This window comes from Fukomys damarensis, unplaced genomic scaffold (genome assembly GCF_012274545.1).
Source record: "Fukomys damarensis isolate Sample0158 unplaced genomic scaffold, DMR_v1.0_HiC HiC_scaffold_15, whole genome shotgun sequence".
NCBI lineage: Eukaryota > Metazoa > Chordata > Mammalia > Rodentia > Bathyergidae > Fukomys > Fukomys damarensis.
The window spans coordinates 15,054,345-15,077,991 of NW_022900927.1; the positions used below are offsets into that span (position 1 = coordinate 15,054,345).

A 23,647-nucleotide genomic window follows, 5' to 3' on the forward strand; every position below is an offset into this window, starting at 1 on the left:
TTTTTTTTTTTTTTTTTTTTTGGTACTGCAGTTCAAACTCAGGACCCTGTGCTTGGGAGGCAGGCACAGCACTGCTGAGTTAAATCCCTGGCCCTAGGCAGAGTGATTTATTATTCTGTTTTCCTTGTAGTTTATTTGTTGAACAGTATTTCCTGAGAGTGAACTTAGGCCAAGCACGAACCAGTTACAGAGGGCACAGTGTGAGCAAGATAGATATAGTTACTGTTCTCAAGCTCTGTGCAGTTCTTTGTGAGTTTTGAGCTTTCTGTCTGTCTTCTACCCATTTATTGTTGCCTGCTAGTAGCAGGATGTCCAGGCTTGGCAGGCTAACAGGCAAGAATAGCAAAGGAGGCTAAGAGTAAGATGTTCTGATGAAACAAGGACGTCCATCAGCTTGTTTGCTCACTTGTGGGACTGAACTTATGCCACCTAATAAGAGGGGCTGAATGGGGGTGAAAACAACCTTCGGGAAAGAGTCCACTAAGGTCTAAAGTGAAGCCTGAGTATGTAGCTGTATAATTGGCAGCTTTGCCTGAGTTGGGAGGCCGGCTAGACTAATACTCACACCTGGAGATGTTTATTTTTCACTTTTGCCTTGTGGTACTTACAGTAAAAGGGCATGAGATTTCCAGGGCTGCTTAGAGAGCAAATGTCATAAGTGAGGAGAGGGAGGAGTGAGCATAAAACCTGGAAACAGACGTGAGGGATTGAGAGCTTAGATTTGGTGGCTAAAAAAAAAAATCGCAATCAAAAATCGTCATTAAAGGAGGTATGAATTTTTCTGTGTGATGAGGTGGAGAGAAGAATCTTGTGAAGAAGTATTAAAAGAAGAGTTTGTCCAAATGATTGATTTTTCTGTAAACTGAAAAAATGCTGCAACTTGCTCTTTACCAGTGAAGTTGTGCTCACTGCCCCGCCTTCTTGTTCTTATGAGGTTTATACCATCGTGACTGGACATTTAAAACTGGTTTTGTATTGCAAGTTTTCCAAGTATTCTTGGGAGAATCAGGAAAGGAATCATATTTTCTTGGCATAATCTTTTAGTTGAGAGGAAAGAAATGCATTCACTCATGTCACACAGAGAGGCTGCATGACAGGAGTTTGGAGCATCCCCTAAATGTGAGACCCACCTTGGCCTTGGGGAATCCACAGACAGGGATAGTGGATGGATTGGAAATGTATTAGCTGTTCTCTCCACTTCATTCTCCCTCCTGCAGCCACATACTCTTTTCCCTGTCTTTCCTCCGAACTTCTGCTCTCTAAAGACCAAATATCTGTGTTTGTCCATCATGGCACCCATGAAAAGGTAACCTTCCTGCCAGGCATGGTGGCACATGCCTGTAATCCCAGCACTCAGGAAGCTGAGGCAGGAGGATCACTGTGAGTTCGAGACCAGCCTGGGCTACTTAGTGAGTTCCAGGTCAGTCTCAACTACATAGTGAGACCCTGTTTCAAAAAAACAAAAAACAAAAAAAAACAAAAAAAAAAAAGAAAAGATAACACCTTCCTAACTTTTCCTGGGTATAGGCTTTCAAGTCACCCTTCTCCCTGAGGAGAGTTTCTGTGGTTCTTTATTCAAGCCACTATTCCGAGGGCTTAACAGCAGGGTGACTGAGACACGGCTATTCTAGGGTGTGTGTGCAGGGGTAACATGTGGTCCTCTTACTGATCTTGCTGCCTGGCGTCAGGGATGGAGTCTACCTCAGATACGACTGACACTGTCTTCCTTCGATAATTGGTAGTTATTAAACATTGTCGTATCAGAGATGTTCACCCTAGAAGCCATGAATGCACATAAGCTTTTCAGATATTTCTTCTGCAGGAAAGCTTTTATTTTTCCTCATAAGAAAAATTTTATGTTTCCCTCTCTCGTCCTAAAAAAAAAAAAACAAAAACAATATTTAGTTTGTTACCACTTTGTTCTGCTTTTGACATACTGCTTTTGCCTGTTGGATCATCATAATACGACTGAAAATCAGCCTGGGTTTCTGCTGTAACTTCTTCCCTTTCCATTTTCACTGCCACGAAGTGGATTCTGGTTTTTCACTTCTGCTCAGACTACGAATGTGGGTTGGATCAACGTTTAGGGGCTGATCTCCATTCTTTGTTGTAGCCGATGTCCTCGTTGTTTTGGACAGACGTGATGCCTCCATATGTGACGTGCTTACTTCCCCTGATGTCTTCTCCCTCACTTCTTTCCTACCTCTCTGTTTACTCATTATCATTGAAAGGCTTTGTTTTCTCCTCATATGGCTTAATATTGGCATTTCTCGTAACTTATTTTTAGTTTTCACCCCAGTACACTTGGTGTGTTCCTGAGGTGAGCTCAGTTATTTTTGTACTATATCCTGAGACTCCTGTGTCTCTGTCCCTCTGTGTACGTGCCTGAATCCAAGTTTCTTATTTGCTTGTTAAGTATTTTCTAGGAGATACTCTGCAAAGAATAAAACTAAAATCTCTGAAATGTATGATCCTTTTCGTGTCAGCCTTACTTCACTGTCTCTAGATTTTACCCTGAGAATAACCCATCAACACAGTTTACTTGGGCAATTTAGATGTGTCATTAACACCTTTTATCACACTGCCACATTCAGTGAATCACCGCATCCTGTTCATTCGATTTTTCCTTTCTTGCTGTTACTTCCTTAGTTCAGATTCTCATTACCTTTTCCTGAAGTATTACATAGCCTCGCTTCACATGCTCAATATTGTCTCACTTTTTAACCTGTGTTATATTTTTAAAATATGCCTAGTTAATAATAAAAATTGGTTAGTAAGTGCCAGGATTAATTAGTGGGTGAAATATGACGAACAAGGAGGAATTGTGTGTTTTGAATCCATAAGAACTGTTAAGAGATGACTGCCTTGAGAATTCCTATTAGAAATCAACAGCAAAAGCCCTTCCTCATTTTTAAAGCATCTCAAGTACAGATTTTAGCTAAAGTATCTAACTCAATCACCCCAAAAGAATGTCATAATGCAATTTGAAGATCGGAGGAACCAATAAACGAGCTAAATCTGTTTCCTGAGGATTCTATTCTTAAATACTGTAGCTGTCTACCTGCCAGATTTACAAAGTGCATTATAAACTGTAACTTTTTAGAAAAGACTGCTAAGTGTCCAGGCTTGCATGTAGAGTGGAGGCATATATTTATCTTTTACAACATGGATTTGGAAGCAAGAAAATAATCCTTGAACTAGCGATGATAAGTGTTTAAATTCTAATTTCTGGTAATTTTGAAAGAATTGTCTTTTAGGATGACTTGGTGTCTATGGATCTTGGTTTCTAAGTGTCCTTTGCTTAAGGATCTTGTTAAAAATCTATTTTTGATACTATTAGGAAAAATTGAGATATACTATAGAACTGTGTCTTGGATTTTTTTTTTTTGTCTCATTGGGTTTATTGGTACTTTTTAAGTATACGGTACAGTTACATTCATCATTGGGATCTTGTACCTTTACATGACAGGTCTTGGTTCTCATTTTTCCCAATACCCCTGTCCTCCCTTTACCCCTTCCACCTTCGCTATTTACAAAGACTTTGTTTCCATTTTTTCCTTTTCTCATATTTTTTCTTTTCCCTTATTTCCTTTCCCATGCCTGTCCCACTAACCCCTACACCCTTATCCCCTTTCTTCCTATTTCACATAATCAGTTATACAATTTGGATCTTATTTACACTTTTAGTTTTTCACACCAGAGAAACTATTTGGACCTTGGATTTCTGACACTAACAGTGAATGTCAGGTGAGTGAGGCTCAAAAGAGAGTATGTTTTTTTTTTTTATGGTACCAGGGATTGAACTTGGGTCCTTGAGCTTGCAAGGCAGGCCACCAAACCACTGAGCTAAATCCCTGGCCCAAGAGTATGGTTTTAATTGGCTCTGCTGGTGATGGAGAAGTTTTTGGTGTGAAAGCATTGTGCCCCATGTGCAGACTGATGGACTCCGGTGACAGGTTCCTTGAGAGGATTTATCCCTCTGACAATTCTCTGAGGAAATCTCTTCAGTATTTTCCTTCAGAAATGTTAGGTACTATGAACAAAACATGGCATTTTGAATTCCAAGTTTGTTCTTTAGGGTACAAGTGAGCTCAGTCTTTTTAATGCCATTAAAAGAATGACATAGCATGCTTTCATTTGCATAATTTAATTGCATCAGTTGAATGATTAATGAAAAGATTAATAGTAGCCCCATAATTGCTTCATCTAGGATTCTGTGTGGTATGTTAGACTAGGATGATGTTGAAACTGTACTTGTGTATTAACATTTCATACCCATGTGGCAATCCAAGAAAACACATTCTGTCTTGGCTGATCTTAGAAGGCACTCACCAAAACGTTTGTTTCAAATATGTTAATGGCTCACTGGCTTGTTTTGCTGCAGAATCACTAGCGTTCAGTGAAATAGTGTATTTTCTATAGTATATTTTCAAAGTATTGTGCATTGTCAATTTCCACGTGTAGATTGGTTTATTTTACATTTTCATTTGAACATTAAGTGTTTGGACTATGAAATCCTTTTTTTTTTTTTTTGGTCATGAGAACAGATTCAGAAATAGGGCAGGATACTTTCACTAAACTATGAAACTATGTTAATCTATATATAACTGAACTAAATTTTAATGTGTATGCATAGTACCTTCAGCTCTCTCTCCCTCTCTCCCTCCCTCTCTATATTCCTATAGTCAGTTAAATGATAGATTCCAGGGCAGTGGTGGGGTCTGTCCAATGAATAAGAAATAAGCAAACTGTCCTCAAGCAGCTTGTACTTTGTAGTCTGGGAGGTGAGTTGGGCCGATTTATTTATTCATTAAACATGAGTTCAGTTTAATGATTAGGATAATATATTTTCTTTGTATCACTCATATTAACAAGATAGTAATAGTGTGTGAGAGTTACTGGAAAAGTAACATTAGCTAGAAGCTGAGGTGCCCCTCAGCAAAGCAGCTTGCTTCTACCCCAGTTTTCTCACTGAGCGCATACTCCTGAGGAGGAGGAGGAGATACTGAAAATCTAGGGAAGAAGCATCCCAGGCAGAAGGAAGACAAAGACCTAGAGACCGGAAGTAGTTTGGTATGTAGCTTTGGCAGCAAGATGGCGACCATTTTTAAAGCATTAAGAATGCTAAGGAGAGTAGGATGAAATAGTTGCAAGGGAACATATGAATCAGGTGATTTGGGGATTTGTAGGCTGTGGTTTAAAAAGATGTTTGGGTTTTGTTTTGCCTTTTAATGGATGTTCTTGGAGGGAGAAGTTCTGATGTATGCATTTAAATAGTGACTGTGGTAGATTAAGTGGAGAATGGGATGGAGAAGCATGATTGGAATTAAGGTGTACAATCGTGTGTCTATTGTAGATAAATAGTATGTGATTTGCTAAAGCTATCAAAGTGCAAGAAGTGATGAGAATTGGAATATATATTGGTGATGTGATTGCTGATGTCAGATGTAACAATAAAATTAGAATGGCTCCTAGGTTACAGCTCCTGGTGAGAACAGCTGGGCAAGTAACAATGTGATTCTTGCAATGGAGTAAAATGGGGAGGAAGAGATTGAGGAAAAGGGTGAGAATTGAGAGGCCAGGAGTAAGACCAGGTTTGTGTTGAGTTTGAGTCCTTCTGTAACCATCAATTTGGGGATGGTGGTTAGGTAATGTCTGGAAACTATAGATTTGGATTTGGCAACCATGAATCAATAAAGTTGGAGCCCAGACTCATCTAAAGGTAGTGTAAATGGAGAAAATAGTACAGTGGACTCTTGGGGAACTTCAAGATTTAGAGATTTGGTGTAAGAAACTCGGCCAGGTTACCACTGTCGAAGCCAGTGAAGACATCCAGTGCGAGCCCACCAATGGGCTCCTCCACACCTAGGATGAAATTGTGGCCAGTGCTCGGGTCCTGGTGACCTCTTCTGCCATTCTCTGTGCTTACTCTTTTTTTTTTTTTTTTTGAGACAGGGTTTCACTATGTAGTTGAGACTGACCTGGAACTCACTTACTCTCTTTTAACACACTGGTGCTCTTACTTTTCTATCAGCACCCAGGTGTGTTATTGTCTCAGGGATTTGTTCTTGCTTTTTCTCCCACTGGTGTTCTTTGCCGCAGATATTCATGTAGTTCTCCCTCTCATTCTACTGAGAAACTTTGTTAGTTGTCACCATGGAGAGGCCTTGCCTGAGGGCCAGCCATGTAATTCTCTGATGCCCGCTAAATAAAAACTTTCTTTCTCTATGTAGCCTTCTTGCTAGATCTTAGCTGATGAGAGCCTCATAAACATATTCAGGCTAAAGCATATATGGCTGATGTATGTTCTATATATGGATTATGTTTCCATTTACATTTTTAAGAGGGTCTGGGAGAATCTGTGTTAGACTTTGAGACGGAGGTGGAGATAAGGCCTGAGGTAGGCTTGATGATAGTACCTTTAGCACTCTTTCAGTTATAATAAGTACAATTGTAGCGTTTCAGACTGTCCCTTAGCCAGGTGGAGTGGCACATGCCTGTAATCCAAACACTGTTAGTACCTCAGACAGGAGGTCACAAGTTTGAGCCCAGTAGAACTTAGTGACTTAGTATGACCATGTCTCAAAATAACAAAGGAAGGACTGGGGATATACTTTAGTGTGAAAGTCCTGGGTTTATTCCCCAGTAACATACATAAATACAAAGAAAAGACAAATCTTTGCTTTGAAACAAATTGTTTTATTAGAATGTTAAAATGTGACAAGTTGTTTCTACTAAAATACTGAACCTATTCATTCTATGCTGAGCTTGCCTGATGCCCAAGAAGTAGCATGTTTGATTTTTAAAAATGATTCTCATATACTGTATAGTGTACAGTATAACCAAGCCACACTCTAGTCTTTATTTCTGGTTTGACTTTTGTGAATTAATTAAATACAAAGTAAGTGTTAGCAGGGATCACTAGCAAAAAAAAAATTTTTTATAGGTAGTATGAGTTTTCATTTTCTCACCATTTTTTTAAATCACAGTGGCTAGAAGGTTACAAAAGGCAAGATAATTTTAATCACTCATTTTCTCTTGCTCTTATTACCCAATATAAATGACTACAAACCAGTTAAACAACCACAAAATTGGTAGAAAAACCACAATGAAGCAAATAGCAATTCTATGTCTTGAAAAAATCTATTGATCAGCTCCTAAATAGTTGACTACACCCAACTGGACTGTACTGTATTAAAACTGAGCTACCAATAAAACTACTGAATGGCTTTTAATCTAAATTATCTATTAATTAGGGAAACTATATTTTCAGATTCTCATTGATCACTTATGTAATAGGAAAGTCATTTAACTGTTATCTTCTGTGAAACTTTTAGGAGAAATGCTATACATTGAATGCTTGTGAAATTGTGTGTAATAATATTAATTGTAAATTACATGTGCTAATTACTTTAAAGTAGTATAGAAATCAGAATTTTTCTTTGCAGTCAGTGCTTCATGGTTCAAGCATACCATTGTTTTCAGAATTTCGTTCTTTTACATATGTATTTAAATGTATACTGATCAACAGGCAAGTTGAATAAAATGTGTTTAGATTTCATACTCACTTTTACAGTGAGCATTTGTTTAAACAAAAATGTATTGACTGCGCCTGTAATTCAGCTTCAGAAAAGAAAATATTTTTGTTTTAATAGCAAATAGAATCTCCTGTATTAGACTCTTGTAGCAAGTTTTGAGTACAGTGTGTATAGTAATTTTAACCCAGGGAAGTAGGAGGTTAAAGAAGACATATTATTAGATGCTTGTGCATATATATGCAGTGCTTTGATATATTATTTACCTATATTGTCTTTTTTAGCTTTCTAGCAACCCATTAGGTAGGTAATATTTTGTGTACATTATAGATTAGGAAACTGAGGTCTACAGACATCAGTAAGTGGTTTGTACCTAGTGTAGACCAATGTACTTCTCATTTATTTAGGAGCATGTTACTATTTATTCAAAGGAGTAAATTATACTACTTTGCAAAACAAATGCATGTGCGTATGTATGCGATCTTTTTAAAAAGGATGTATAGGAAAAATTAACATTTGCATCTGGCAGGCAAGCTAGGAAGCCTACGAACCAACCAACAAGCACAACCAGTTCTTTTCCTGTAAATAAACTTCATTTACATGCGTGAATTATGAATGGATACTGTACACGTACAAGCTGTATTTTAAAATAAAATTTAGGTGGAGAGAATTGATCAGCAAATACTGGTATTTAAGAAAGAATTAAGATAATAAATTTGAAAAAATAAGCAGACGTTCTCTTGTATATTACTGAGAAGGAAAAGAGAAACAAATATACTTGGATTATGATCAACTGGAACCTGATAATATAGCAGTGCTTCCTTGGACATAGAGCTATTTGTTAGATATAAATTTAGATTTAAAGTGCTGCGGAAATAATCCTTCTAATTATTTGTTTAAGTTGTTAAGATGATCGACAGAATGTAAAACTCAAGTTATTGTTATACAGTGCTTTGTATTTCTGTGCTCTTTGCTTTTCTACTTTCTCTTTCACATCAAACTATTAGGTCTTTAAGCTTCAATATCAGCATACCAAACTGAGGCGTTGGGATATAATTTAAGAGTGCTGGAATACATCCTATGTTTTACTAACAATATTAATTGCATATATTTAAACCGATTCCAGAACTAAGTTCTGTTAGCCTCTTATTTCAACTATGAAGTAATAATTCACTCAAACAAGTATGTACTGACTTCATGGTCAGTTTAGGGAAAGCCCAATTGCTAAAATGAATAAACGGACACATCTTCCCTAACTACCAGAGACGCTGCAAGCAAAATTTGGTCTATATGTGGATTAAGATTGAAGAAATGGGCCTGGAAAGATTTTTGTGATCTAATTATGTCCGGCCAACCTGAACACAGCACTTGAGTGAGACAGCAAAGCATCTCATATTATAGCTTAGCTTTATTTGCATCTTTTCCAAAAGAGCCTAAAGTAACCATTGATACTACTAATGTCATTAAAATACACAGGAGGTCTGAACCATTAAGGTAGCTGAAATATGATTTCATTACAACTTTTCCACACCGTGACTGATCAGTATTATGCGTTAACTTTTGCACAGTGAATAGTAAATATTGTCGCATGGTAGGCATTACACATAGACACAGAAACATAAAACAATTCCATAAATGCTATAAATATATGGGGAAAAATGTGTAGTAAGTATAAAATACCTACATGCACACCATAATTCTTGGTGCATATTTTTATTAATTTAGTTATCTTAATTTTCTTTTTGTTCAGCAGTGATGATTCAGTGATGGCATCTTCTGTTATCTAGTAGGTGTGAACCCTAAGTTAAATATGCTCAATATACAGATTTTGTTTTCTAGAATGTAGCACACATCATTTCCTGAGACTAGTTATTCCATTTGCCTAATTCATTAACATGTAATGTTTGCAGCTGCTCATTAATATTACTATTATTCGCAAAAAGTTCTAGAATGCCCCAGGTGTGTTTTTCATACCTGATTCAGAAAGGCAGTAAAATATTGCTAGTGTCCAATGTTCAACTGTATCTGGCTGTCATGAGATTTAGAAAAATTTAAGTTTTTTAGGCTCCTATATTGTAAAATCTGTTTTGAAGTTGGTAATGGTATACTGGTAAGGATATTTGTTTTAAATCAGTTAGAGCATTAAGTTCTTTTTGCATACTTAAAAGTGAATCTTAATTAATTTACACTTTTTTGATGGAATAGCCAGCCATGGGTCAGTCATCAGGTTCTATTTAAATTCATTTTTTTTTTTTAACTTGTTTAGTTTTTGTTGAGGGGAGGTTTTGCCATATAGCCTAGCCTGGCCTTGAACTTTCGGTCCTCCTGACTTAGCCTCCCAAGTGCTGAGATTAGAGGCGTTGGTTCAGAGCCTCTCTCCCCAATGCTGTTCCCACCCAACTCCTATCCTGTTCAAAAACAGTCATTCTTTTGTGCAGTGTTCCTTAACATTTGCTACAACCTTGGTTTGGGTCTCAACACTTGGCTTCTGCTTAACGGCTGCAGCCTTCTGATGGGTCTGGGTTCCAGATTCCCCTCCCGCCTCGGTCCACTGTGCAGAGGTGCTGTGCACCATGTGTGTCCGAATGCACTGTTCAAAAGGTGGCTCTGCGCGGCCACAGCTTCTGGTTGCTTCTGATTTTGCTAAGGCCACTTAAGGCAGTGTAGCCCAGAGGGTCTTCCTTAGTCTGGCATTTCATCTCCGTGAGCTCATTTTCTCACTTCTTCCTTAACCTGTAACTCTGATCTGTTCTCTGAGACTAGTTTCTTTCCATTGCTCTTCTTCACAACCAAATTCCTAACTGGTCCTCAAGACTTCCTTCTTTTGGAAAAATGTTTCCCAGGCAATCATAGTTTACAGAGTGTTCTTCGCTCCTCTTTTTTCCCACTGTATAACGTGGTTTTTACTTCTGTAGCTTCTTAGGCTTTCTGTAGCTGGGTCTCATTTTTCTTGTCGGTGTAGGAGCAGAGAACCGGCAAGTTCTGTCATAGTATGTAGGTGAGCGAGCCTTGGATTTAGTCTGCCCAGCTTATCTATACCATAACTCTGAATTACTTACTTTCTCTGTGCCTCAGCTGTCTCACCTGGAGAGCGGGGCTGAGACTAGTTCCTAAGAATGAGTGGTATTGTTTGTTTATTTTTGAGAACAGTCTTGTCTCTTACTTCAGAGAAGTAGTGTAAGGCCCTATAGATTTAATAAGTAGATTTGATTGCTGTATTTGGTAATGATTTTTCTTTTTCTTTTTTGTTAGTCTTTTGTTCATCCTTTTTAGGACTTCTCCTGAGCCAGTTCACTGCACAAGCAATTCAGGGAGATCTGAATTCTCCTTTAGGGAAAAGTAATTCTTTGAGTCATATAAGGGATGTTCAGAATTTACAGTGACTATTTAAATTTAAAAAATTATAGTAAAAGATACATGGCCATCAATTAGCCTCAAACTGTTACCCCTTCCTTCATACGTACGTACTTAGCCTATCAGTTTTGCTACTTTCTGAAGCATTTCTGAAGGTCTCTTTTCAAAAATACAGTGAATGCTGCTGCCGAGTGCCCTCCAAAACCCAAGGGGAAGGCAGGTTCTTAAAAACATTATGTAGTTCTCAACCACCTTGTTTACTAGATCTGGCTCTTTCCCATGGGGAAAATGAGCATGGAAAGCAAACATTTTAAATTGATTCTGGACATCGAGGCAGCCATGGCAACACAACTAAAGACACTAACGGAAGAGGACTTGCAGAGTTGCTTCAGAAAGTAGGAAGGACGGTGGGATGTCTGTTTAATGCAAGGAGGAGTGTTTTGGGGGAGATTAATGGCAGTGTGTCTTTCACTGTAATTCACTTTTTTTTTTCCTCATTGAGTTTATGGGTATATTTTAGGTATACAGTACAGTTACATTCATCACTGGGATCTTGTACCTTTACATGACAGATCTTGGTTCTCATTTTTCCCCCTTGTACCTGCCCTCCCTTCACCACCTCTTATCCTCCCCACTTACAAACACTTTATTTCCATTTTTTTCATTTTCTTATATTTTTTCCTTTTCCTTTATTACCTTTCCCCTAGCCTTCCCACTTTCCCTACACCTTTAGCCCTTTTCTTCCTATTTCACATTGTCAATTATCTCATTAGGATCTTATGTACTATTATAGTTTTTCACACCAGAGAAATTATTCGGTATTTACGCATGTGTGACTTATTTATTTCACTTAGGCGTATATCCTCAATATGTATCCATTTTCCTATGAATGAATCTAATTTCTCATTCTTTATGGCTGAGTAGTATTCCATTTTATTATAGAAAACACATCTTCTTTATCCAGTCCCCAACTGATGGGTAAATGGGCTGTTTCCAAGATTTAGCTATTACAAACTGTGCCACTATAAACATAACTGCGCGTATATCATTCTGGTATGATTCCTTTAATTCTTTTGGAAAGATACCCAGCAGAGGAATGGCTGGGTCAAATGGAACCTCTAGTCCCAGCTCTTTGAGATATCTCCATATTGATTTCTGTAGTGGGTTGCACCAGTCTGCACTCCCACCAACAATGGAGAAGGATTCCTTTCTCCCCACAACCCCACCAACATTTGTTATTGTTTGATTTATTGATAGCAGCCATTCTTTGTGGGGTGAGATGGAATCTCAGTGAAGGGTAAATGTTTAAGAATAGTTTGTCAATTTTTTAATTACATATGTAATTCACTTTTTAAAAAAGATTGACAAATTATTCTTAAACAATTCACCCTAGTTTTTGATTGCACCTCATTGGGGTAAACTGAACAGGGTTGTGTTTCTTCCTGAAACAGCTCCCTGTTTTCTTTACCCACAAATCCAGATGGTGTTATAACCATTTTTCTATGAATATGTGAGGTTGCATTTTATTTAAGGTCTTTAAATTCTTGGGTAGCATATCAGTCTAGCATCAGAACATATGAACTGGTTCTGCTATTTACTGATTACTTAGAAAATTTTTTAAAAACCCTCTTGAATATTATTTTTATATGTGAAATTCAGATCTCTCCATTTTCTGTTATTCTATATCTTGAAAATACTAATTTTCTAGTTGTATGTTTCTGTTGTATCTATTGTATGTTATATTGTATCTATTTTACTTAACATCCTTTTAGGTACTTACTCTATGCTAATCATAACTCAAGAAATAACTTGTTGAATCCTCAAAACAACTCTGTAAAGGGTTTCTAGTACCATTCATAGAGGAAGCATCGGGTGAAACTAATTGCCTGTGGCAGCAGGTGGTCAGTGGTGGTGTGGAAATAGATACCTGGCAGTGTGTTTGCAGACCCTGGTTGGGCCCCTACTTCATACCACCTTTACCTAACTGGTCCGTGGGGATCATTAACTAACTCTGCTATGGGCATTCTTTTTTTTTTTTTGAGACAGGGTCTCACTATGTAGTTAGACTGACCTGGGACTCACTATGTAGCTCAGGCTGGTCTCCAACTCACAGCGATCCTCCTGCCTCAGCCTCTGGAGTGCTGGGATTACAGGCATTTGCCACCACGCCCTGCAATTGTGGGTATTCTTGATTTTTTTCCCCTCAACCAACAGGTTAGACATTTCAGAGACTTCCAAAGTTAAGCCAATTGGCATTCCAAACCTCACAAATTTTTCCATTTTTATTGCAGTTTAAAACATAAAGAAAAAAAAATGCAGTAGCATTAAGTGCAAACCCTATACAGACTTTTAGGAAAGCTACTTGCTAAAATAAATTCATATTGGGCTTATTTTGTTTACTTTTGGAGGCTAGAAATTCAGTATTTTAGCAATAAAAATGCAAATGTGAAATACAAAATGTATACTGTAAAAATAGTTTGGGGACTTATGAGCTTTCATGCTTTTATCTATTTTAGGACTTTCTGGGACAAGTGTTTTGTACCCTGGGGGAGATTGTTGGATCACAGGGAAGTCGCCTGGAAAAACCAATAGTGTAAGTATTTTCTAATTCAGAAAATCAAATGCCAAGCTTTCCATTTCTCTTTTGGCAATTTGAAATTTATAAATACATAGTTGTAGATCAGAAGTGGGTCTTAAAATCTTGTTGCAATTTTTTTCTTCCAATAATTAATTTTAACATATTTGTAAAGAATCTCTTATACTTCTGCTGCAGTAGGCCGCACTAAAAAATGTTCACAGGATGAAATGATTAAATTTTAACAAGGAAATGTGTTGCTTTCCTTTGGTTTCATGGATAATTGTTCGATTTTGAATTTGTTGAAAACGAGATTTTATTCCTTTTCGTTAGGAGCCATAGGTACCATTGCCTTTGTGCCTGTGTTCAATGAATATGTTTTGGTGGTGGAGATTTCAGTAATAAGTTTTGATATAAAAGCAATCCATAGAGAAAGCTATATGTTTGTATATATTGAGAGGAGGCAATTTTTGTGAATTATACCTTCCATCTTCTCCAATTACTGGCATCATATTTAGCTTTTGGGACAATTGCATGGAATGATCCTATTTTCTCCAGTTTAAAGTAAGAGAGAAACAAATTCTAGAAGTTTTCTATGTGCCTTTCCTCTCTACTTCCTCCTTCCTTTCCCTTCCTAATCCTGATTATTTCAGTTCATCTATCTCTTTACAAAAATCAGAAGATCTCAGAACAATACAGCAGTTACAGAACCAATCACAATGATCAACAGGTTTTGGAAAGTCTCTGATTTCATAATTCTTTTAGAATTTCAAACTCAATTCCAGCACTCAGCAGGCTAAGGCAGGATGAGTGCCATGAGTTTGGGGCCAGCCTGGGCTACACAGGGAGTTCAAGGCCATCCTGGACTGAATAGTGAGATCTTTCCCTAAAACACAAAAAATCTCAAAGTCACAAAATAAATATGTCAGAACCTCATGAATCTGTTCATTTCTGACATCTAATACTAGAAATGGCCAATGTATCCTTTTCATACTCTGCATAAAATTGAACTTTTTGCTTAATGTGTCCTGTTCTACATAGAAATTTCTTAAGCTAATAAGAAGTCTATTAATTTGAACTTCTTTTATTTAACTTGATTTTCTTAGAAAACCATTACCAAATGTTAGTTTGAAAACTTACGCACATCACCCCTTTAAATATTATTTTCTTGTGCGATTATTTCCCTGTAATTATAGGATTTGATGTTTATTATTAAAATGCATTTATGCTCATGTTAATAACTAGTGGTAAGCAATCTATACAGCTAATAAAACTATTTTATTAAATGTGTATGATTCTTACTGTATTTTCTAGTAGAGCCCACAGGGATTCTTGGAAGATCCCCTAAGTCTAGCTACTTCCTCTGACTTTTTTTTTATGTTGAAACAGGGTTTTCTTAAGTTTCCAGACTGTCATGGCACTTGTGACTCTTCCTGCCTCAGCCTCCTGAGTAACTGGGCTAGTTGGTGTGTGCCACTATGCCCAGTTTACCTTCTTTTTTTTTTTTTTGGTGATAAAAATAATTGATATATACAGCAGCCTTTTAAAGGTACATTTAATATTACGTAAGATAAAAGAAAAGCAAATAAAATATCAACTTTTCATTTCAGACCATGGCAATAAAATATAAAGATTTTTATGAGCTGACATTCATATTTTTAAATTGATGATTTTACTGGAAAAAATCTAATAGCTCTGTTTTCTCTGTAGAAGGAAATCATCATTCTAATTTTAGAAAACTGAATTACAAATAATTTTTCGCAGTGAAAATAATGCAATCCTATTTATTGTTTTGAAAAATGTTAAGTTGATATTGTTGTACTGGTCTGGCTATTGGTAAATAAAGTAGAACATAAGAGGGTGGCTGTTGGTCCACTGATTGAAAACTTCCACTGGACGAAACCAGGGAACACTAACTCATGCTCAGAGGTGAAGATATCTACAATAGCAATTGGAAGACAGTGCAAGTGTTGCGGGGAACTTCCTGGTCGTTGAGTGGCAGTCATTTTACTTAATGAGAAAGGATGAGCTGGGCGTAGGACTTTTGCTAACGCTGGGGCTGAGATGAGGTAGCAGGAGTCGGCAGATTTGCAACCGTTTTTATGATTGGGATCTAGTGAAGCCACATGCTGTGCTTTATCAGTAGGGTATTTGGGATTTTAGATAACTATCGAAAGTGTCAGTGTTCCATCTCTTATGGAAACATGTGCAATTCATTCATTTTCTAAGAGCATGTATGTGGGCCAGGGATTTGGCTCAGTGGTAACGTGCCTGCCTTGTAAGCATGAGGTCCTAAGTTCGATCCCTGGTACTGGAGTGAAAAAAACAAGGCAAAGCAAAACAAAACTGGGGATATAGTTCAGTGTGAAGGCTCTGGGTTTACTCCCTAGTAGTGCAAAAATAAGAGTATGTATGTAAGTAATCTTTTATGCAGTGTTTGACCTTGCTGAACAGTCTTCACAGACACATACACATTAAGAAAAGGTTTAGAAGTAGGCTCATTGCACAGGGGGAGAGTTTTAGATATTTCTAAGAGAAAGCTCAGCTGGTAAGTGCTGAGTGGGTAATGAAATGCAGGTCTTGAGTGTAGCACAGAGACTGAATACAAAAGGGAAGGAAAGAATAGCACTATAGGAATTGCAGAACAGGCGCTTATTGTGTGAGGGAATTAAATGAGCTGAGTTCCATTAGGTAAATGGAACAGAGGAAAGATCCCAGAGAGGTGATTTAGCTCAGTGGTTCTGGCACCTGACTCACAAGTGCAAGGGCCTGAGTTTGATCCCTAATACCAAAAAAAAAAAAAAAAAATAGAGTGAAACAATACGATTACTTTGCCAGTGGAAGAGCATTTGGTTTTGTTACTTAAAGTATCCAGTGATCTACTCAGGTGTTGTCATCTCAGCTGTTGACCAGTGGTTTCGAGAAATTTTGTAGTCCCTCACCCTCTTGCTTGAGAAGACTGGCGTTTTTGAGAATTTGAGCAGTGAGAAAGGTGTGAATCTGAAGAGTGTATGGACTGAAGAACAAGTTGCACTGGAACATGGTGTTAAGCATGAAGTTAAGTGCTTGCAAGTGAAGACAGAGCTTCTACATGAGTGACAGTTTGTTCTCTTACCTCAACTCCAAATGACAAAACTCAAAACCGTTCGTGCTTTTTGTTTGCAAAAGTACGTTTGGGTGGAGGGTTATACTGCCTCTGGGAGCTTTACCTGCCCGTCGTGTCAGAGCAGCCCTTCAGAGGAAGGGGCCCTCTCCACGGACGGTTTCAGAGTCCAGGTTCATCCTTGCTGACTTTCCCGTATAGTTGACTTTGTTCCCGAGTCTGTGTGATGCACACATGGTGAAGTGGTATGGGAAGCTAGGAAGACTCGGGATATTTCAGAGGAAGATGTGATGGCTTCAGAGGAAAGCATGAAGCCAGGGAGAATATTGGTGATGCAGGGTCAGGAGGATTACTTTTTCTTCTCTGACAGTGAGCTCAGTGACAGGCAACTCCTAAAGCTGACATGAAATATACAGTAATCATACAGAATCCAAAACTAGTGGAAATTACAGCAGAAATGATGCAGTTCACATTGGGGAAAACGATAGGTGTTTAAGATATAGATCTGACGTTTCTTCCTTTCATCTCTTTCACCTCCCCCATCTTCCTCTTCCTCCCTGTGACCCTTCCATGGCCAAGTCTTCCCTTTAGTTAAAGATAACAGGGAAGGGCCGTTGCCAAACATTTTACTGCTTGTCATGATCTGCCCCTTCTGCTGCAGCATTACCCTTGAATTTTTTTTTTTTTTTTTTGGTTGTTTGAGACAGGGTCTCACTATGTAGTTGAGACTGACCTGGAACTCACTATGTAGCCCGAGCTGGTCTCGAACTCACAGCGATCCTCCTGCCTCAGCCTCTGAACTGCTGGGATCGCAGGCCTGTGCCATCACACCTGGCTGCCCTTGAATCTTGTTAAAGAGTTAGGTGACCTTCCTTGTCCAGGTGGGTGGGTTTCTGACCTGCAGCTAGAGACATTTCCTAATGCAGGTAATCCAACCACAGTTAACGAAATTGACTCATCTTGAATTAAAAAGTCTTCCTGTGTCCCAAATATTATTTATTTTAAACAGCATCATCCAACTCATTTAACTCTCATTTACTAATTTGTTTTAAATTAGTGATTTATTTTCCATTTAGTTTCCCATTTATATTTTAAATTATTCAAAACATTCCCCTGGTTTTGTCTTTTTAAGTGGCCTAGTTTAAATTATTTTCTGATAAGGTATTCAGAATAATTTCTTCCAGCTTCTTAATTGCAACTGTGCTGTAATATCTCCTCAGAGATAACCTTTTTAAATTTATGATAACTAAAATTTGGAGATTTAAGGGAGACCAGCAAGAGTTTTAAATTATTTGTTATTAATCAAACCTTTGACAACTAAGTTAGTTTTGCTGCAAAGGAAGAGTAGTTTCTTGTGTGCAGCTTCGTGTTTTATTAAATAATAAAAATTTGAATTTAAATTTAAAGGTTTTTACTTTTCTGCTTTGTATTGTTCTTTTAAGATGAGAATTTCTCATTTTATTATGAAATGAAAGTTAAAATTTTAAGTATTTTGGAAGAACTAAAGTGAAATGATTTGAAACTGGTGTTCTTAATCTATTTATTAATTTATTTTTTAATAGCAGCTCAAGATTTTCACAATTTCTGCCAATCTGTTCTGTTAGCTTAGATTTTTGCACAAATGCGCTTCTCCTACCCTCATTCCATCATACACTTCTGGTCTTTTTTTCTTCACCCTCCTAAAATGAGTCTTGTGCTACTTAATTTGTCTGCAGCATTCTCTGTGGCTTCTTATGATTCATCGGCTCCTCTCTTTAGATTGTCCCATTATTATTTAGCATTATTCCCACTCAGCAGTGTGTTTTTTCATGCTGGGAGATTGTATCCAATTTTCTAGGTGATGCTGTCAGAGAGTCTTACTTTGTCTATCTTTAGGGATCTCAGTGATGGATTCAGCAAAGCTTTTTAAAATGCTGGAATCAGCAGCAGCTAAGGAAAGATTGCCATGCTCTCCCTTTGAGGGAAAACATTTATTATGTTCATCAAGTAATAGATCTGTGTGTTCCTCTTGCTCCCAGCCAGGCATGATTGAATCTGTATAAAAAGATGGGGCAAGAATGGACTAGTGATTAGAAAGTAGATTCTTACTCTGGGGAGGAGCAGGAACCCTGGGGTAACTGAATGATCAGCTGTTTTGGCTAAAGAAGAAGAGGAGGGAATGGCTGTGTTTCTTTGTTCTTTATAGGCAGTCAGTAGCAATTTGTGATCTAGGCAATTGTGGGTGGAGGAGAAAGGGGAGGACCCAAAATGGATTAGTGAGTGGGGTATCCTTACAGTTGTGCAGAGTACCGGGGACTGGGACATGCCAGCTGATGATAATAAGACCAGATTCCCAACTGACAGGGTTCAAGGACACAACTGCGTGGGTGCCGAAACCCAATGAGAGAGGCATGGAGAGAACGCAGTATAAAGGAAGCTTGGGGATTACACAGAAGGCCGGAAGAGGACAGTAGGGAATTTAGGCTGAGACTTGGTGTTAGCTGAGAGATCTGCCTTACATATGGGGTTATCCTGACAGCTGTGTGGTGCCTGTGAATGGGCACAGCAATTAAATGTTACTGTAAGAGGAAGAAGAGGGAATGGGGTCCGGGGAAGTGGGGTAGATTTTATACTACAAAAATGGACAGTGAAAAAGGGAATGTCTTTAGTGTGCTATTTTTGCATGTGACATTATAGTCAACTTTGAGAAAAATTTTTATCCTCAAAGTCCTCTTTATTATGCTCTCCAAATTCGAATGACATTTATACTCTAATGTACTTTAGTGGAGAGAATATTGGGTTGGAACCAGAAATGATGTTTTTAGTCCCACCTGTGTACCTCAGTTGCTATGAAATAGTGTATCTTTACCTCTGTCATGGTTTGTGTTTCGCTGTCGCCCCCTCCAAGCCTCATGCAAATGGGGTGGGACTTTCTTTTTCAGTGGTAGTTGAATCAGGGATGTGAGATGCTGGGGTTAAGGTTGTGTGATTACTAAACCACTACCTGTGAGTCACTGGTTTGGCATCGCCCTCATCCTGTTAGTCTGAGTAAGATAAAAGGGTCAGAGAGACGCATTCAATTTCTTTTATTACCATTGTTGACTTGTGTGCGCCATGTTCTTTCTCCTCTGCACTTCTCATTTGCCATCCTAGCTTCAGAGATTATGGACTGAAACCTCTACAAACTGTAAGCCAAATAAACCCCTTCCCCTCCATCTTTGGATGTTGGGTATTTTGTCTCAGCAATGAGAAAAGTAACTAACACTCCATGGATATTGTCTTATTCAATTTTCTGACAGTCCAGCCAATACCTGAGATAACTCACTTAAAAAGATAAAAATGCTTATTTTGATTCAAAGTAGTGGAGAGGGGCAGGGGATTTAGCTCAGTGGTGCTGCCACCTGCCTCACAAGCTCAAATTCAAGGTCCTGAGTTCAATCCCTGGTCCAAAAAAAAAGAGCAAACAGACAAAGTAGTACAGGGTCATTGCTTTTGAGTCTGCAGTGAGGTCGCCATTCATTCCCTGGAGTACCTAACAGGGCAAAACCATTCCTCTTAGGGCCGAGAAGTGCAAGTCAGGCAGAGTCCTGGCCCCATCAGTTCCAGTGAGGACCACACCTGCAGTGATGTAAAGAACTCCTGCTGTGCCTGGCCCCTTAAAGTTTCCACCACTTCCCCATTGTACCACTCTGGGGACCAAGCCTTTCTAATGTGGGGACTGTTGGGAGACTCCTAAGATCCAAACTGCAGTATATGGTAGGTTTCAAATTGTGGGTCACATTTATAATGTGAAGAATTTAGTTGAGAGACATTGTTATGGAGGTGAAAATACATAAGCTTTGGAGGCATCAGACCTTGGTTTCATAATTTGTTATGTCTGCAGATGGAGTAGAGTGCTTCAAACTCCTCAGCTCCAGCTGAAACATCTTCTGAGAGAGCTGTTGTAATAATATAGTAATACTAGGTATTTCTTAGGTAATATTTAGTTATTACTAGTAATAGGTATTTGTCATGGAGAGCCTTGGAATTTAATAAACTCAAAGAGTGGCCAATATTAATATTATTAAAATAGCCACTATCTCATAGGAAAGACCTTTTAAATCAAATCACCTAGTAATCTCTTCCCCCCTTCCTCCCTGTTCTGCTCCTTTCCTACCTTCCTTCTCTACCTCCATCCTTTCCCCTCTCTCTTTCTCCCTCCATCCCTTCTTATCTTTCTGTCTCTTGTCTGTTAAGATAGGAATTCAGTAAACTTAGGGAAAGGATAATATTAAAACAAACTTAATTGCATTATGTCAATTAAGCACTGTACATATATAAATATTAAACATTTTCTCTATTCTTAATATGTACTAAAACAATCAAATTGGGGAGGTGAGTTAGAGCTCATTTTTCTATTAATTTGGTTTTCTAAGATTGTTTTATTACTTTGTCGGAAAAGCCTTAAATTTCTAATGTGTTGGAATTATATTCTAATGTAATTGCAAAAAAAAAATCTCAAGTTCAATGTCGATTAAGAATTATTTATATTCTTTCATTTGCAAAGCTTACACAAATGTACATGCACATAGTAATATTCATAAATTTCAACACATTGAAAATTAAACCACTGATTACATTTCATACATTTCAGAGAGATGCTGGGTGCTGTATGAACCTAGAGAAAAGCATTGCTCAGCCTCTGGGGGAGCCTATCTGAAAAAATTGCATATTCTCCTAAGACCTGCTGTACAAGGAATAGTACATTTCCTTAGGTATTTGGCACAAACATGTGAACCTTAATATAATGGAAATGTAGTAAATGTTTAGCTGATCTACTTTCTTCAGTTCATTTTTATATCTGAGCTCATTCTCTGGGAAACTTTCCAGGACTGTGATTCCCAATTCAAGAAAGAAAAACAAAAAGCAAAATCATTTTATGCCAGTGCTGATAGTACAAAGCAAATAATTTACTGAATGGATTTATTTTTGTCAGGCAGAATCTGAGTTTAGTAAAGGTCTCAGAGATTGCTTTTTAAAAATTAAAAGGTTTATTGAGAACCCATTATGGGTCAGAAACTGTTAGGTGGTAAGTACAAATGGTAAAAATGAAGAATTATTCCTGTAATCAATAAAATTACCATTTATCCATTAAATGAATTAGTATTTAAATAAATACTGTTTTATATTTATATTAGCCCTATGAAAATTAGAGTGTTAGCTTAGACCAGAATATATAGGCCTTTCTTGGTGTTCAACATCTTATAAGTATGGTAGTAGAATTCATATGTTTTGTTCAAAGAGGTTCATGTAGAATCTGGAGAATGGATGCTCACAAAAATATAGTAGTTTTCAATTAGGAAAATGAGGAAAGATGAGCAGTTTAAAAATATGTTCTGAAGGTTGATTCCACACTGATAACCTGGGTTGATTTCAGAATTGACACTCCTATTTCCTTCCTGTGTAACTGGATGTGCTTGGAATGGAGTTACTGTATTCTGACAAGAGGAAAAGCCTCAGTTTCTGAGCTTGTCCTAACTGATCAGAGGCTATAAAAACAGGTGGGCCATCACATCTTTGTGTTGCAGATGTCGGTATTCACTCAGAGTGCAAAGATTTGCAAGATATTTTTGTTTTTCTTTGCCTAACTTCATTGGATCTGAAAACCTGTTAGAGACAGAAACCAATGGTAAGAAACAGTTTATGGTATTTCAGAGGATGGGCTGTGAACAAATTACTACCTATCTTTTATGGATTGAATGTCTATTCTTAGCTTCCATTAGTTTTAGTATCAAATGCATTTCTAAGAGGTTACTCTTTCTAGAGACACTTAGAAATCATGCTAGGACAAAGTCCTTAAGAGAAATTACCATTTCTTCTATAAAGAAAATCATTTTTCTTTCTTCCATCTTGTGTACAACTGAATTTCCTGATTGTAGGATACATAATGCAAGCTGGAATATCAGTTCTTTTTGTTTGTTTGTTTTTATTTTTATTTTTGGTACCAGGGATAGAGCTTGGGACCTTACACTTGTGAGGTAGGTGGCGGAATCACTGAGCTAAATTCCAGGTCCTGGAGTATCAGTTCTATAGATAAGCAAACAAATAAACAAGGAAGGACCTTTGTGGGCCAACCTTGAAGCATTAAGTATCATTCTTTTCTTAGTCTGAACTCTACCTGATGAAATTAGTATTTGGAAGAAATATTTTGGGATTGTCACTGCCCTTGTACTTATACTCAATTGCTTTTAGTCTTCAAAGCAAGTTAGTTAGATTCCCACTGCTGCGACAAAATGGCTAAGAAAAACAACTTAAAAGGAGAGATTTATTTTGGATCACAGTTGCAGATATTTCAGTCTGTGGTCAGTTGTGCCTTTGGTTTTGTGCCTGTGGCAGTGCAGTACTTCACAATAGTAGCTTGTGGCAGAGGAAGACACTTGTCTCACGGTGGCTGAGAAGTAGAGAGAGACAGTAAGGGGCTGGGGTTCTAGCATCCTACTCAAGGGCACAACCCCACAAACTAACTTCCTGCCATATGCTCCTTTGGCTGAAGGTTATGTCACCTCCCTGTAGTTCCACAAGTTGCCAACTTGGCCTTGAGCTCTGGGCTTTAGGGGAAAATTGAAGAACCAAACTATAACTACAAGTGAAAGAGAGCCTGAATTGATTTTTTAAATAACGCTAGTGGCTGAATTGATTGAGTTCTGCAATGGTGTCAGTTGCTATTCTACCTGTTTTACATGTATTAACTTCTGTAACCCTCAAGGTACTATTGTGAGCTGGGTGGGTATCGTAATCCTCATTCACAGAGGAAACAGCCGAGTCATAGATTCTGGGGAAACCTAGATACAAGCAGATTGATTGACTTTCAAGCTGATATGCTTAACCAAAGCAATATATTGCCTTCAATAAATAATTATATTTTCCTTTAAAAGTAATTTAAAACCATATTTTGGCAATGTACTAGTTGAGTATTTTGCTTAGGATAACAAAAATGAAAAAAAAAAGCTAACTATAAATATGGATACCATTTTATCCAACTGTACCACCCTTTGTCATATACCAGGAAGGAAACAAAGTAAGCATTCTCTAGGGAAACCTGTCTGCCCATTTGCTGCAGCC

At 37.8% G+C, this 23,647-nt stretch overlaps 1 protein-coding gene across 1 annotated transcript in view; it reads left to right on the plus strand.

Annotated features, from left to right (window-relative positions):
- Cpne8 (copine 8) overlaps positions 1-23,647 on the plus strand; it is a 214,695-nt gene that overhangs the window by 59,181 nt on the left and 131,867 nt on the right. Inside the window, exon 7 of the mRNA XM_010629775.2 lies at positions 13,406-13,482. Within this exon, the coding sequence (XP_010628077.1) occupies positions 13,406-13,482 (77 nt within the window). The remainder of the gene's footprint in view (positions 1-13,405; positions 13,483-23,647) is intronic.